Genomic DNA, 17,975 nt, shown 5'->3' on the forward strand with positions numbered 1-17,975 from the left:
AAAATATTAATTTGGAATCACACTTTTGGACTGCATTTTGGTACCCAGAGGTGTTAGAGTTTGTCTTTCATTTGTTAAAGAATTCTTGAGGTTGCACAGTGGGAAGCAAAGTGGTTTCACAGCAGAGAGCAAAGAAATACTGGAAGCAGCAAAAAGAAAAATCCTTAAATCACATTCACATTCTATATGTTTGATTTGTGCTCTGTAGTTCTTTGCCAACAGCTGAGACACCTGAGCAGTAAGGACCAGGCTTTACCTACAACTCTCTTTCATCAGCTGGACAGCATTCAAAAGTACATTCTGAGAAGGCAGATGTAACTAGTGGTCCCAGTGGAGTGGATTTTTCTTAGAAATCTGTTACCAAGAAAAAATAAACCTACACTTCCCTGGAATTATTTCACAGGTCCCCAGAATTCACCCACCCTGCATTACCCACCTTGACTGTATTACTTAGTCAAGACTGAACATAAGTATACTGAAATAGTAATAATAATAAATTAGACTACTCAAGCAACATGGTGATTGCAATAGATACAACAACAATAGTTCCAATTTTATTTTCAGACAGCTAATTGAGAAAAAATTAGTGGATTTCATGCAAAGAAATCTCCAGAAGCAAACATATCATACACAGACCTGTAGTTATGAATATTTTTAATTTTGAAAGCAGTATAACTCCAAAGACAGAGACTGAAACTATATTTGGTCTTTTCTTCAGGTTTTCAAAATAGAAAGAAGGAAATTCATTATTGCAAATAATGATAATGTCTTTCCCTTCTACTCAGAGAATAAATATAGTTCAAAAAACCAATGTGGGAAGTAGTGTAGAAAGTCATAGTGGAAAAGAAAGCTACAAGTTGGGAGAAGAGGGCCTCTCAAAAGCCAGAAGTCTAAGCTTTCATGCTGCATGGCAACTAGTGCAACAGAAAAACATGTTTTAGTATTTATTGACCTGCAGAGACACTTAAAGTAGAGATGAAAATCACTTAATGTAGTAGTATAACGACCATTTGTCTTAACTACAAATGCAGATCATGTCTTTTTAGCATAGAAAAACTATTATCCCTTACAAAAGGAAAATATCAAGGACCACATAAAAGATTAATAAACAAATTATAACTGTAAGGACAAATGAGCAGCTATAGTGGGACATAGTAAAGGTAATTTAGTACTATCTTGCACTTTGACCTATAGTTTTTGCCTTGGGAAGAGTATACAAATGGGGGAAGTACAGCTCAGATATAGTCCTGTCAGCTCCAGAGATTTATGGCATTTGGTGTTCCTAAACCAGAAGCAGCATTTTGCCAATAAAGGTAGCATCTTTATTTCTTACACCCCTAACAGAGATCTTCTGCAAGGTATTCCTTTAAAAGATGCTTAAGTTTCTGCCAAAACACTACCACCAGAATGTGCATGAAAAGTAGGCATTGTCTATAGCCACAATGTGCAGTAGCGGTAGTTCAAATTGCTCCATGCTTTTCAAATGACCCATCTGACAGGCTAGCAATGCAGACATTGTCATCTAGCTTCCTCTGGTCATGTGCATTCACAGCTTGTCTTTGACAGTGATAAGCAGCTTCTGAATCAGCTTAATGCTGTAACTGGATGGCTGACATAGTAACGTTGCAAATGCTGATCCTATGATCCTGTGCCAGCACAGCAAATCAGGTTCTGGCCCATAACTTCCTGAATTCACACATCACTCAGTACACAATTTCTGGAATGGATAAAAAGTTGGGAGCTAGAAGAAAAAACAACGTTCAGTTCTTCTTACTTTCAAACAGTAATACCCTATGATGCAGAAGAATGAGATGACTGTGTGTAGGATGGCCAAAATCCGCAGTGTGGGCTCCATGTAGCCACTGCTTTCTTCCAGGACATAATGCACCGCAATGACCTTCTGGTTGTCACTTTCCAGGCTGTTCAACTTGGTACTTTCACCAGAAGATACCACGGGAACTTCCTTTTCTTCTGTCACAGCAGAGGTGGAGACCTGTTTAAATCACTTAATCTTAATATTGCAGTTGTATTCCTTTGACAGGAGTTTTATGCTACTACAAGCTAAGTAGTATAACTGAAAACAATGATACCAAGGACAATATAATTGTGAGGAAATAATTTTTTGCATAAAAATGTCCACAGAGAATACCTCACAGAGACCCTTTCATCTTGTTACACCAATCTGTGATAGTGTGCATTTTCTCTTTTTTTCCACTCTCTGTCCATGGTAGCAAATTTGAACCATACTGTTTTATTATCTCAAATTCACAGAATCATCTAGGTTGGAAAAGACCTTGAAGATCATCTAGTCCAACCATTAGCCTAACACTGACCGTTCTCAATTACACCACATCCCTAAGCACTATGTCAACCCGACTCTTAAACACCTCCAGGGATGGGGACTCCACCACCTCCCTGGGCAGCCCATTCCAACACCTAACAACCCGTTCTGTAAAGAAATGCTTCCTAATATCCAGTCTAAACCTTCCCTGGTGCAACTTGAGGCCATTACTTCTTCTCCTATCGCTTGTTACTTCATTAAAGAGGCTCATCCCCAGCTCTCTGCAACCTCCTTTCAGGTAGTTGTAGAGGGCGATGAGGTCTCCCCTCAGCCTCCTCTTCTCCAGACTAAACAACCCCAGTTCCCTCAGCCGCTCCTCGTACGACATGTGCTCCAGACCCTTCACCAGCTTCAGAAGTTGCCCTTCTCTGGACACGCTCGAGTAATTCAATGTCCTTTTTGTAGTGAGGGGCCCAAAACTGAACACAGGAATCGAGGTGCGGCCTCACCAGTGCCGAGTACAGGGGTAAGATCACTTCCCTGTCCCTGCTGGCCACGCTATTTCTGATACAAGCCAGGATGCCATTGGCCTTCTTGGCCACCTGGGCACACTGCTGGCTCCTGTTCAGCCGGCTGTCAATCAACACCCCCAGGTCCCTCTCTGACTGGCAGCTCTCCAGCCACTCCTCCCCAAGCCTGTAGCGCTGCTGGGGGTTGTTGTGGCCCAAGTGCAGCACCCGGCATTTGGCCTTATTGAAACTCCTACAGTTGGCCTTAGCCCATCGCTCCAGCCTGTCCAGATCTCTCTGCAGAGCCTCCCTACCCTCGAGCAGATCAACACTCCCACCCAACTTGGTGTCATCTGCAAACTTACTGAGGGTGCACTCAATCCTCTCGTCCAGATCATCAGTAAAGATGTTTATCAGGAGTGGCCCCAAAACTGGGTGCTGGAGGACACCACTCGTGACCGGCCGCCAACCAGATTTAACTCCATTCACCACAACTCTTTGGGCCCGGCCATCCAGCCAGTTTTTTACCCAGCAAAGCGTGTGCCCATGCAAGCCACGAGCAGCCAGTTTTGCCAGGAGAATGCTGTGGGAAACGGTGTCAAAGGCCTTACTAAAGTCAAGGTAAACAACATCCACAGCCTTTCCCTCATCCAACAAGCAGGTCGCCCTGTCGTAGAAGGAGATCAGGTTTGTCAAGCAGGACCTGCCTTTCATAAACCTGCCTTTCATAATTCAAGAAAGGGCAAAGCCCTCTTGCCAAAACCCTGCCAACTCCTGACATTCTCACATGTAGTCTTTATCACCAGGGCTCTGCCAGAAACTGATTCGAGTCTGAAGACTCTAGAGTTGTATTAATGATATTAAAAGTCTTGACAAAGATGATCAGTGATACTCTAGGCAGTTTAAGATTATGTGATTTCTCCTTGCTGTACACACCCTCAGGGAAGCACAATGGCACAAGAAAACATCTCAGCTGACACGTATTAGCTTAAGTTTCTGGTGAAGGCTGGGCTTGGCTGAGTCACTGTACTGTGAAATGGAGCATCTGAGGTATGGGTACGCCTTTCAGTCTGCTGCCTCTGTCACAGCACAGAACTTTGTAAATAGCTATTTGTGTACTGGAAGTCTATTATTACTTCACACATAGCTTTCACTGTGTTAGATTTCTGAAGTGGCAGTATAAAGCTGGTATTTAATCTGTAAGGCTAGGCAGTTTTACTGTAGTATACTGTCTACAAACCCTGAATGTTTTTCAGTATACGACTTGAAAAGTAATATTTTGACAAGTTTACCTTATAGAAAAGCAGGATGAAGTTGATGGCAAAAGCAACAAACAATGCCAACATCCTCATGTTGTAAAAGTTTCGTGCAAAATAATTCTGAAAATAGAAGCAAAACATAAATACACATTGCCTAATAATGATACCACAATCATTATTAGGTTGTTGCATGGGGTTTTTTTGTTTGTTTCCCTTAGGGAGCTTTTTAAAATAGAATTATACATAGAAAAAAACCCAAAAACCATTTTGAGTGATGTATTGTACAAATTCTCTCCTACTCCATATGTGCAATAATGGATAAAGGACCTTTTCACTCCATGCAGAAAGGGATGAAAGATTTCTAATTGCCTCTTACATCTTTTTCATTATCCTCTCAATACACTTAGAGACAACACAGAGACATCACAATGTAATAGTAATGGAATAGTAATACAGAAATCTCTATCTTCCCTGTACCTCGATATTATGGCAAAATGTTATATTTACCAAGAAACAAAAATGTCTGCATATAAGTTTAATTTCAATCTTCTTCTATTCCAAAATCAATTGTGTTTTTACCAGATCAGAAAAAAGTTCATCTGTGACCTAAGTACCATGAATAGAAAGCTTCTTTCACATTATGATGCAATCAAAAAGATTGCAGAAATGCACCTTTTCCCTTCCTGACAATTCACACCTTTATAGCACACATTTTGAATGCTTTAACTCTCACATGGAATTTCCCCATTCTTCAGCCCTAACCTTAGATGACTATTAGTGAATTATTAAATGAGACTATTCGAGGAAAAATTAAATTCGCATGAATGCTATAAGATTAGACAAAAAAATGAATCTGAGTTCAAAAGAAAAACTTAAACACCTAATTCCTTGTTAAGATTGTGATTGCAGTTTTGTAGTTTTGCTATGTTACTCATGTTAGAAGTAGGCTGCCCTTACACAATTGTATATACTAGATATATAGCAAAAGTGTATTTCATTTTGTTTTGCGTTTCACATTAGCCTCACAGAATACGTGTGGAATCTCCTAACTAACAAAAGCATGGATTTTAAATAGTTCTATAGCAAACTCAGGGATACCATATTTTACCAAGACATTCTCAGATACAGTTATACTATTTTAATTAGTCTTAATTTCCACAGGTTTTGAGAAGTTTCTCAAATAATAATGTGCTATTTCACAAAAAAATCTGTAACATCTTTTGAGTTTTAGGCTAAGCACTGTATCTTAATAAATTCTTTTTATAGGAGAACTTGTCATTTCCCAAAGTTGTCTCTTAGGGAAAAACAAATCCTACAGGCTCACAAGCTGCTGTGAAAATTTGGAACATTTTATTCACATAAAAATGCATGGCTGTTTTCCAGTGATGGACAGGTATCTCCGAAGGTCTGGGTTTTAGACAATAATTATCTTCCTAAGAATTAATATCTCGTCTACTAAGTTATTTGTGTGTTTCTTTTCTCTAATATTCCAGTTAAACCTTTGCCTTTATGTCCTTTTTATGGATGATGGTGGATAGAAAAATGAGGTTCATCAGATGCAAATTTGTCTTTATATTGGTAGAATAGTATGGTGGTACACATCCCTGCCAACAGCTAAACACATAGTCTAGAGAAGAACTTACAAGAAGCTTCTGTTGGTATGCAATTATTTTCTTCCAGAAAGCTGATTCCTGAACTTCTGGTTCTCCATATCTGTGAATATGAAGTTGTCTTAATTTTTGTTTCCCTTTCTCTTCCTTGGCTTTCTCTTCTTTTTCTCCATCTTCTCCTCTTAGGACACAAATGAAGCCAAAATAGTATGTCAAGTTAATAAAATTGCTAAACAAAAAATTAAAATTGCACCCTGAAAGAGGCCATTGCATCCTTTCAGGAAGCTCAAGAGGTTGTGACTCATGTGGTTCACACATATGAACAACAAGAAGACATACCCCTCTTCAGCGCAAAGCACTGGCAAGGGTGACAGTCTGGTTAAGTCTACAGATAATTAAACTTACTGGTTTGGCACCTTGAAGTGAGGATGATAACTGGTAGAGGCAGGTAATCAAGAATCTGCCAACCTTATTATCTGAGGGTCTTCTTCATAACTGTGCAACTAATACTTGCGCTGACAAATGTCTATGAGCTGACAGCTGTATGTCCTTATGAGTGCCTATATGCCTAAGTGCTTCCCTCCAACCTCATGCACTTGAACTGATTCCCACAAAGGTTGCAGAAAACTTTGGTTCTTCTTGCATTTACAAGCCAAACCTCAAGTTTTAAACTCTGCATTTCTGCCCACCTGAGGAATTCATATGTACACATAAGTACACACCTTCTCCAAACACATGACCTAAGGAACTGTGAATTATCTTAAGTTAATCTGACCTGACAGCATGATAGATGAAAGGATCACAGAAGTCCATTTGAAGCCAAACCAGAGTGAGAGAGAATGTATAAGTTACATTATTAATTTCTCTGTACCTATCTACAAACAGAATAACTGATGTCCTAAGCTGCTTCTTTTACTAGAATACACTCGACAGTTTCACTTGAAAGTTTGTCTTATGTTAGGAGTGGCTTCAGGGCAGCTAATAGTTCCAGGCACTGCGCTCTTCACAGAGAATACAGGTATCACTGCAACTCACACAGTCAAGCGGATCAATCAACAGTGAAGTGATCTTCAAAAGTAAGCAAGACTCTCCTTCACAGAGTTATACTAACGAAGTTAGAAATTTGCTGTACTGATTAGGAAGAAGAGTTTTTGTTACGGGCAAGTGTTTGTCATCCCAGAAGAGCAATAAGCATAGAGCCTGAGAATAAGGCACCCACTTAGAATTTTGACAGCTACAAGGACTGTACACGTATCAGAATTTTACATGTATCAGGAAGCATAAAATACATGGATGGAGTGCTATACCTTTCACTGGTTAAAACCAAGAATTATGTTTTGCTTTTCACTTTTCACTCTGATCTAATCTCATTAACATTAGATTTTAATGTATCCTAAAAAGAGTAAAATGATCATTTATCAAATGCTAACACTTGTTCTTCATAAAGGTGTGAGAACACTCAGTAATTCATTAAAATTACATTGGAATATTAAGGTTTTGCAAAATCCAAATAACTCAAAGCAGGTCATAGCAAATGGGAGGAGCAAAAGATTCACCCGCTACCACTGATGGATAAAAGTCTCTGGAACCCAAGTGCTCTTGCACTTTTTCCAAGAGATTTTCTTCTAGCTTTCAGAGTAGGCAGGAGAAACTTATCAATCAAACACATTCTAAAAGAAACTAAATTGACATTAGAAAGGATGCTGCTGGAAAATGGAAATTCAAAAAATCTCTGAGTGATGCTATTTACATGGCATTTCCTTGCAAATGTGCATGGATGTGCAAATGTGCATGAACCCTACCAGTGGAACGTGAATGGACACAAAATTAAAGGCAAAGAAGTAAGTACAAATCAAGCTGTTTTTCCAGTGAAACAAACCACATTTCGTAGGGTCAGAGGTTAATGTAATACATACTCTGCTTTTTCAGGTTCAGATTTTGTTTCCTCCTTCTCTTCCTTTTCATCTTCTTTCACCTGCTCCTACAGAAAGCCAAATTAAAAAAAGTGTCTAAACACTATTGTACAGTATAGAGTTGGTTGAAAGGATACACGGAGTGCAGAATGTTAGGTTTTTGTTTTCTTTTTAAAAAATTGAAACCCTGAGAGAAGACAATCTTTCAATGTACATTAATGAAGAGACATTTTAACACTGAATTAAAAGCAAACCAAAACATCCCATACGTAGACAAGGCTGTGGGAATTCAAGTTTATGACGTCAGAGAGGGTAACCACCAGTAATTATGTGTGATTCCTTAAAAAACATGTCACAAAACCTGGAAAAATATAGATGCAAGTTTTGTTTCAAGACTATATTTAATAAATGAAAGAGAGAAACATACAGAAGAACTAAGACACGGTTACCTGGATTTTTTCCTGCACCTCAGGCATTGGAGCTAAGGAGGGAGTGCTCAGTAAATCACTCAAACCAGCATTTGGATTGTGAGGGATTAATTTATACTGTCCACCTTCTCGTTTCAAATCCAAACCAAATATATCTGAGAGTAGATCACTCTCATCTGATAAAGTTCTCAGATCTGTCAAGTCTTCCGTAGGCAATGCAGCTTCTGTTGGCTTCCTCTCCCCCTCCTCTCCTTCCCCACGCACCTCATCCTGAGTGGGATCTGGCATATTAGCTAAGAGTTCAGCCACCTTGATTTTCTTTGCTCCTTCTACTAGGCTTCCTCCAAGCAGCAAACTGCATATGATGCGAAAGAAGCCCCGGACAACACTACAAGCAAAATGTAGTAAGCCCATCAAAATGCTCCAATAGGAAGAAAATAAAGCCATGACCATGTCCTTCATGGTCATTTTCTTCACTTTTTTCATCTGTTTCTTTAGGCTCTTCATGCTGAGCATTTTCATAAGAGTCATTAAATTATACTTGAGAGCTACTAATGCTGACTTCATGGTCACGAGAGAGAAGAAACCCATTCTAGGATCCTGTTCCTCAGGCTTATCTTTCTCATTCTCCTCTTTATTTGCTGACCTTTCATTTAGATCTGATTCAGAGATCTGGGCAGCCAGTTGCATTTCAAAGATGGTATCCTCACAGAAATTAACAAAAAGCTCCATCTTTTCCTTCTCTCCGCCTTCATTTACAACATCAAATATAAATTGCCTCTTTGACTCTTTTACCTGAGGTTTCTCCCACTGAGTCCGACTTGACTCACTTATTTCAAAATAAACTCGTTCAATGCGCTTCGCACTGCCCATGATTTCTATGCGTCCAAGGAAAGGCTGAAAGTAATTCAGCACACTCTCTGAAAGTTCAAGAAAAGTTTGCAAGCGGGTATCATGGGGCATGTGTTCTGACAGGTTGGTCAGGAGAACAGCGACATTGAAACCAATATCTTTGGCAGGTTCATGGAATCGTTTCACAAACTCCTCATAGTCCAGAGTCTCATTCTCATCTGTTTCAGCACATGATAGCAGAAACTCAGTTTCAGACTGGGTGTAATGCTTATGGCTTTCCATTGCCTTGTGAAAATCCCTCTTTGAAATTATCCCTTTACCATCAGGGTCATATTCTTTGAATGCATCAGAGGAAGTCAAATCCTTCAATTTTAAGAACATATCAAAAAACTTCAGAATCATCTCCACATTGTTGGACGATTCCACAAGCATATCGACCATCTGCTTGCCAATAGTTCCATTCACAACATTACCTAGATGTGATGACATAAAGTTAGAGATACTGATGACAGCAAATGTTTTGGCAAAGCAAAGTGTCTAATAATGACTAGTGAAATAATCAAACAGTAAGAATGATAAACTATTAGCTAACACACTCACATGAGAAAGCTAGCTGTAAAATCAAAAATCTTTTACTAATAATGCTACCCTAAGACTTGGAAAAAACATAAGTGACTAAGTATTTGCCATTAAAGAAAGGAAGAACTAACAAGCCCTACAAAAAGACATCTGTTACATTTAATAGTGCTAGACATGAGGCAGCATACTATGAATTTCACTGTAATGCAACATAGACAGAACTAGTGTCACATTATTTAGGATAGTAGCTCAGTAGATTACTGTTGAAACACAGCCTAGAATACTAAGAATTCACTTTGTTTCTTTACTTTACTTTGACCTTCTATGAGCAAAGCAGCAGCTACACTGCAATCTGTGCCACATTTACTGCCCTCCCAGCTCTTTCAAGAAAATAAATGTGATAGGATACATGTAAGAACCAAAAAGGAAAAACAGATCTTTGGATCATCTATGTGTATGCATGGTTAGCCTAGTACTGGAAGCACTAGTACAACATCATAAAGGAGCTAAAGAAATAGTAGTATTTCTTGACAATGCCCACATTCTCTGGGGAATCATAATTCCAGGTACTATAAAGGACCTTGAACCTAGTCACTAGATGAATCAAAGCCTGTTCTTTATGGCTAGGATCACTACCAAAATAAATGTAATATAGTAAAGGTGTTAATAAAATGACTGATAAATGGTTCAGTTCCTGAACTCAGGATTCCAACTGCAATAGGAAAAAACTTTTCACCTAAGCCAAAAGAGAAGCCAGGTTCATGGAAACAAACTAAAACTTCTGTCAGAGCTGGATTTTATACAGTTCTGACACTCATAATTAATATAAACTATATCAACTACACTATATAAATCTCCCATTTACTTTAAGACCTAATAACAACTCTTCTCACAACTGACACATGAAAATTAAAAAAAAAAACAAAGGAAAATGGAGCATTATTTCTCACATGAAGAAAATCACAAAAGTAAAAAGTTTGCTAGAACAACTGTGAAAGAGGATTTCAAATTAAATTTTGACTACCTTCCAGCATAGACAGCAACATGACAACCATATCCTTCTGAAGATCCATTAATTCCTTCAGTAATTCAATTTGACTGGAATCCTAAATAATGAACACAATATACATATTAAGATATCTATTGACTTCTTTGACATTTATGTGTGTGTGCATATTTCACCCTGTAGAAATGAGACTTAGAAATTAAGAAGCTGGTAGCTTCAAATCTGATAATACAATGAAAATATATTTAATTGCTTGATTCCTTACAGTACATTTACAGGATCAAACATTTACAAGATTATCTGTTTAGAAGACAGTAATTTAATAAAGACAAAGTGAAAACTGAAGGTGATGAAAAAAATTAAAGCAATAACTGGGTATGTCAAGCTCACAGATGATGCCTCTGTGATGTTTCATGTCAGCTAAAATATTGTTGCTGGTGGTGTAATCAAGTTTACAACTCAAACCATAACATGATTCAAAGTGAGTGATTCCACTGTAGGCCACTGAACTCTTCTGGGAGAAAGTAAAGTTGAAATAAAATTTCAAAATATTTATTAAGAAAGTTCTGTTAGTATACCCTTAAGTAGACATGATATTGATTCTTTCAGCCATCTCTTACCTCATTCGACTTATCAAGTTTACAATTTCACTTGCCAATGATTTCAACCCAGAGTCTATCTGGATAGATTTATTCAACTATTTAATTTCTTCCTCAGTGATACGTTGTTGCATCATGCTCTTGATAAGGCATACTTGAGCATTGCTGGACTTCAGTGATTAGTACAACAAACTTAAGGTACTTTATGGCAATTTGGATCTCGGACTGAAAACAGCATAAGTTGGAAATAATGAAGATTTCTAATTGATTTGTCTTGTAAGCTGTCATTATAAATCCTCTTACTTCAAAAGCTGCTTGCAACCTGGATGATCTATGTTCATTTAGACTGAAAATTTTACTTTCATTTTCAGCTTTACAGAGATTTCTTGAGAAGTATTACCAATATCACCATGTTGCTTGCTAGTACAAGACTAGAGACGGAAAATGCAAAAAAAACTTCTAACCCCAAACAAAACAGGGATTTAGTTTTGTTCCTGTTTAAATTGTGTTTCAAATACTCTCCAAAAGTGCTCTGGAAACTCCCAATTTAAAACAAAACCCAAATAGTTAGGTTAGACAGGCCACTCTTACAGACAAAAGCCATATGGTAATTCCTTATAAATCCATTTATCTACACCTTTGAAAACTGGTATTTCAAATAGAATCTGAAAGGTATATTAATATAAATTGCAATTAATATAAATGAACAAAAGAGCCTACATCTATTCTGGTCTTTCCCAAGGCTCTGCTGGCCCCCTAAAGGAGCTCCCAAAAGCCAAAAGCTTGAGCTCCACACAAGAGAAAGACACCATCTTTTATTATACATTTGGAGTAGACTGTGTTTATGTCATCCCACAGAACAGCGTAACTCCACACACTACAATGGATCTCATTGTGTAAAGGTTCTTGGCTCTCTTTGAAGTGGCAGGATGAGTATCATTATTTTCTAGATGCAGTAATTACAAGATGCTATGAAGCCACTCCAGGCACAGCTGAGACTATAAACTTGTCATTACTGTAAAAACAAATCTTGCCACTAGCCACATCGTATTTCTCAATCAACAAATAGCTACCATGTGTTTGACTCGGCTGTCAGTAACTACTTAAATACTGCTTTTTCATGTTGCTTTAGTGGTACAGGAAGAAAGTACAATAGCCACCCCTGTGGCCTACTTAAACATTGACTATTTTTTCAATTCTTAAAATAACAAAGATGTTCCAAAACCAGGACAGTATCTACCAGCACTTATAAATACACTCCAGTAGAAATTCAGCGCATCACTCTTGAAAAATAGGTTTCACTGTGATGCCATTTGTTGGAAGAAGACCTCTATTTAGCCATAAAGAATGAGAAGCATACCTGTAGAACGAAGTTGACAAATCTAAGCAATCAGCCTACTTTCAGCCATAAGGTCCCAAAGACAGGGAGGAAAATCATTTGAGCAATATTACCTTAATTTATCAAAGAATATTTACTGGATACATTTGGAGCCAAATAATGAAATCAAAACATCTCAGAGTCTTCAGAGCTGTATTCCTTGCCAACAACTAAAAACTTTATAAGACACTTTTCTCTGAGAATGTCAAATTTTGTAAAAAATTTAGAATCATTACCTTTAATTAAAAATGTAAAAAGTTGAGAAATGCACTGCTTTAAGGATAGGATTTTCTCACCAAATTTTAACTCCCTGAAGAGCTGTCTATGCCTGTCCCCTACACTATTTCTATAGTTTATGAAACAAGTACTCACATCCAAAAGCAATTCACCCATTCTAAGGTCTGATTACTCTCTTTCCTACTAAAGTAGGAAAGGCTTAGATGCAGACATGTGTTAAACTAGGATTCAGTAATGATAAACTAGGGTTCAATGCAGAAAACACTGTGACAGAACTTTAGCATGAAAAACAAGAACTGGCTAGCTGTTTCTGAGTATTGGTGATATGCTTCATTTGCAGCTTGATCTCATCGGTTTTGTGCCTGTGGCCAGTAATCCAATTACAGGCCTGCTATTCACACCCACTACAATTTTGTCATTTACTCCCTCAACTCTATTGTCTTCTTCACCTCTATGTCTTATTTTTCTTCATATTTCCCCTATTAACTGTTGTTATTAATAACTTGAACATATTAATAAGTCTGTTTATCTTTTACAAAAAGTTAGCAACTTGAAAAAGTAAAACAAAAAGATACCTGAGACAGCTTCATCTGCATGTGGGCAAACACATGAAGAAAACCAACTACAGCATCCCATAGCCTGCTGTGTGCCAGACTTTGCTGATTCCCAGTACATGGCCCCTTGTTCAGGCAACAAGAAAAAACAAACAAACAAACAAAAAAAGCAGAGTTTATTTGCAAGAAACTCAACAAAAACAGGAAGAAAGATAAACAGGCAGTGCATTGCTCAGGGTTGACCTTTAGAAACTGCTATGAAAAATTAAACATATATAGAATTATCTATTTAATAACACCACTGACTGTAAGCAATGCCTAACCATTCTGCCTCTGCTTTAGCCAAGTTCCAGTTTACTAATTCAGAACCACAAAAAGTATATCTGCTTGCAACATTAAACTGTAAATGCTAAAGGGGTACAAATCTTCAAGCTGATTCTTCCCTATGTAGTTCTGTAAATCAGGAATAACTTTATAGAAGGTTAATGCAAAATTAGCATAAGGGATTAGAGAATCAGGCTCCTGATTTTTTTTTTTTTCCCTGTCATATTCTAGCTGTTGTAGAACACAGTGCTAAAGAATATTCTTCCAAAAATTCCAACTTCTGAAAAGAAGGAATACAAAATCTTTTGAAGCCTCAGAGGATAACAAAAATGATCTTTACCAGCTAACAATGTTACTCGTGATTTGCCAAATATGTATACATTAAATACGTAGACGTGTATATAAGCTGCCTCATACTTGTTCAGTCCTATTCTATGATATTTCATCCTCATGCACTATAAAATACTACTTTTGTAATGATTTTCATTTGAATGAACACAATATAATAGACACCTAATAGTCTAATGAGATTCTCTCTCACCTGCTTATTATGCAGAAACAAACTGTAACACTGTTGACTGATTTACACAAGGAATTAATTAAGAACTAAATTACACTGAATTCCTTACATATCGTGCAAGAACTGCTATATTGTATTGATAGAATTTATCCCAATCTCATTTCTTTTGGAGTCCAACACAAGTACATCTCTACAATTCTCAAATGTAATGTGTGACTTCTGTATTTCAAACAAGAATTAATGCCTGAAAACAGAATGCCTTATTCCTGACAGAAAATACAATCTCATGTTGTCTTGACTAAATAGCAACTATGTTTTGCATCAATCTTAGTTTCTCAATGGATTAAAAGTGAAGACTTTAAAGTGGATAACACTGCTGCAGTCTAGGCCAAATTAAACAAAACAAACCAGACTCTACTATCTTGTATAAAACCAAAGGATGGTTATTTACCAAATAACTGTAAATTTGACTAAATTGCTAAGATTCCAAAAGAGTAGTGACAGATATATATATATTTCAAAATTTCACTTCCTACTTAAATTAATGCACTAAATGTTGAAGCATAAATGCACCCATATTATATTTATATCTATGTTATCTCTGGCTATATTACATCTTCATGCCAAAAGTATGATTAATTTTTTTTCAAATCCATAAAATTCCAATGAAACCAATTTACCTGGATATACTCCGTAAGAGTATTGAAAACTTGTTTTGCAACCTGGATGGCTTTGGAAAAATTTCGTTGTCCTTGCTCATCAATAACATCCTTCCCAGAATAATACCAATAGAAATCACTAATGGATTCCTAAAAAACAGTTGTGAGAGACACAAAGAGATTATGTAATCAAACCACCTCTAACCAGTTATTCATCAAGATAAGAAAAATAACATTAGATAGCATTCTAGTTCTGACCAATTTTTAGTTTATAAAGGTTTTAAATGACCCCCCAACGATTCTCAAGTATTACCTCAAGAATTGTAGTTTCATCTCAAGAGAATCAATAGGAAAACAAATAAACTGAAATAAATAATTAAAAAACCCACAGCAAACCTCAAAATAAAATAAAATAAAAAATAGATCTGTTGGTATCTACTCTCAGAAATACAACTGCCTGCATTCTGAAAAGGAGTACTCAGTCATACTACCATGCTACATGCTGTTCATTAAACAACCTCTCTTTATATTGCGTGCTTGACACCTAGTCAATATTGAGATCAAATGTTGCTTTGTGTGCATGATTCCTCTTTTTGTCTTCCCCAAAGGTGAGCTTATTAAAGTTTCAACAAAGTAAGCAATGGAATGAAAACCACTGTATTGTCCCTACAACTTCTACAGAATGCATAAGGACAAAAAGCAACGTTGATAACAGCAGCAACTTAAAACCCACCAATTTTCAAAGCCTGGAATGCTCAGACCCAATAAATAAATGGTTACAGGGAAAATTAACTAGATAAATTAAAAAAACACAACAAACTATATTATCATGCACAGTGAATTTCAGAAAGACAAGAACAGGTAAAAATGATTAACATTTATCACAAAATATGTTTTCATGTCTTTCACATGTTCCAATCTGAAAACAAATTAGATATTTTTTCATTACTTTCTACTGGGTTGTGACAATGAAATGTTTTCATATTTAAAGATTAGGGTTATAATTCAAATTAGAGGGTTGAAGGCTTTTTTTAATCTAGCCTTCTGCTTTTGTTTATTCCTTCTTAGAAAATGATGGTGCTGCTCTTATGCTTCACTCCATGCCATCCCATGACTATCCATACAGTAGCCCAGTCTTCAGACTAAATCAAAACACGGATGAAAAAGCAACTGGCTGAAGCTTAACTTGAACAATATGAACCACTTTTCAGTCACAGGGTAGTCTCGGTCAACAACTGGTCAACACTGATACACTTATCATGTATCTACCTTCTGTCTGCTCTCATTGGTTAACAGACTCCATTGCATTCTTGCAATTAATGGCTGAAATCAGTCTTTCACATGTTCGTCACCTTTGACTTTCACAGTACGACACAACAACTCTTAAGGAACTGTAACCAGTAAAGAATTACAGTCTCTCTCATCAACATGAGCTACAGTGACCAGAATAAATGACATGATAAATAAACGTGCCCATCTAATAAAACTGAACATTTTGTGATAAGGATGAAATTTGATTTTGCTGTAAAGAGAACTTTTGTGGCAGCAAACCATGTATTGCTGAAGGAAATTCCAGAGAAATTAAGAAATTCTGAATGTCCACATACAAACGTCTGCCTTATGATCAAAATAAATGATTTTTTTTTTAAATAGTAATTATTGTATAGATTCAAGTCATTATTGTAATCTAATTAGTACATAAGTTAACCTACCTGAACTCTTAATAAGTAATCCACAGTGGAAATGATAATATTAACAGTTGTGTTGTTACCAGTCTGAGTTCTCAGGTAATTCTGGAAGTCTAAAAATTCAAATAAAAGTTTAATTTAAAATTTATTTAAATGTTAAAGACTTACAGAACTACTCCTGCAAATTAATTCTGATTTAACGTAATCTAGGAAAGTATAGCTTAAAGAAATGGATTTTTTTTTAAAAAACCTCTTTCTTTTTTTGGCAACAAATCATTTTAAGAGTTTCAGCATTTTATTGCAGAGTTCACATACCAGTGAACTTTTGAAGCTAGAAGCTTGATCATATGTTTCATCTGTAGAATTTTAACTTGGTCTTATTTTCATCTCACTTATGACTAATTTTACATCTCTATAATTCCATCAATATCAACGTAATTACACCTAGTACATATTTTGTTAAGCAAAACCAAAATTAAACCACAAAATTATACAATTCCTGATTACAAGGTCACAAAATATGTCCAACAGGTAAAAAAGATATTTTTTTTTCTTTTTCTTCCCTAATAACAATGCAGACAACATAAGGAAAAGTAGTGAAAAATAAAGATATGCTTAATACCACATATTTGTTTAATTTTGGGGGGGTTTTTTTGTATCTTCAAGAAAGGTATTGTGTATGTTGTAATTTCAAATACAATTCTAACTGACATTAGTGCCAAACAGCACCCATCAGAAAGCATACAAATGCCAAAGAACAATAAATATACCTTCTTGTTGTATTTGTGCTTTGAATCTTCACCATCTAGAAGTTATAAACCATGTATATTTTCCTACACAAATTTACCTTTCCTAGTAGGTCCAGATCCAAAACTCATCATTTTGGAAACCATTATCTTTTCTACAAAGTTAAAGCTGACTAAAAAACCTGGCAATTTAATTCTACATAAATATTTTCCTTTCATGTACAACTAGCAGCTACCCCACCTTTCATAATATTTTATGAAGGCTGCCAAACCTTTAGCAAAGAAGAGCTTTTATCTTTAGTTACCATCACCTTGGCTTAGCTGACTGGCAGCCTGCCCACAAACCTGAATTATGTCCTTCACAAAGCAATTGAAGGAAGCGGAAGAGGTCACAGGTGAACTCATCATCCTGCATCACCTTTTCTCCTGTAGAAAGGCCAGATGGAAGCAGATTATCACAGGCTGCCAAGTAATACCCCACAGTCTCTGAAGAAAATCTCCAGAATTAATTTTAAGAAAGAGAGAAGGGAAGAGAAAATTTATAACCACCAATCTATCTGAAGCACATATGATTTGTGCTTGGCAGATAGTTATTTGGTTGAAAAAAATAAATTATGAAACTTAGCTTTTGATTTATAAATATGGCAGCATGAGCTTGGCAACATTTTACAAATAATCCATGATTTACTTTCTTGTTTGACTTTGCTGGGTGTGAATACTGCATTATGTACAAAGGTTAGGATTGGATTAATTTGGTTCCCATTTGTCACAAAACAAGTTACTTAAAAATACAGAAAGAGATTTAATCAAACAGTAATAAACCACATTCCTTG

At 36.5% G+C, this 17,975-nt stretch overlaps 1 protein-coding gene across 14 annotated transcripts in view; it reads right to left on the bottom strand.

Annotated features, from left to right (window-relative positions):
- The window catches only part of RYR2 (ryanodine receptor 2), a 441,630-nt gene that overhangs the window by 24,008 nt on the left and 399,647 nt on the right, over window positions 1-17,975 (bottom strand). For 13 of the 14 annotated variants that reach the window (XM_074818391.1, XM_074818396.1, XM_074818388.1 and 10 more), the window contains 10 exons: window positions 17,488-17,568; window positions 16,421-16,509; window positions 14,730-14,858; window positions 13,227-13,331; window positions 10,456-10,537; window positions 8,022-9,325; window positions 7,576-7,640; window positions 5,693-5,840; window positions 4,083-4,169; window positions 1,775-1,993 (listed from right to left, as the gene is read on the bottom strand). In XM_074818391.1, coding sequence (XP_074674492.1) covers window positions 1,775-1,993; window positions 4,083-4,169; window positions 5,693-5,840; window positions 7,576-7,640; window positions 8,022-9,325; window positions 10,456-10,537; window positions 13,227-13,331; window positions 14,730-14,858; window positions 16,421-16,509; window positions 17,488-17,568 — 2,309 coding nt within the window. The remainder of the gene's footprint in view (window positions 1-1,774; window positions 1,994-4,082; window positions 4,170-5,692; window positions 5,841-7,575; window positions 7,641-8,021; window positions 9,326-10,455; window positions 10,538-13,226; window positions 13,332-14,729; window positions 14,859-16,420; window positions 16,510-17,487; window positions 17,569-17,975) is intronic. The other variant, XM_074818384.1, reaches the window with a different exon arrangement.

This window comes from Strix aluco, chromosome 3, assembly GCF_031877795.1.
Source record: "Strix aluco isolate bStrAlu1 chromosome 3, bStrAlu1.hap1, whole genome shotgun sequence".
NCBI classification, from domain to species: Eukaryota; Metazoa; Chordata; class Aves; order Strigiformes; family Strigidae; genus Strix; species Strix aluco.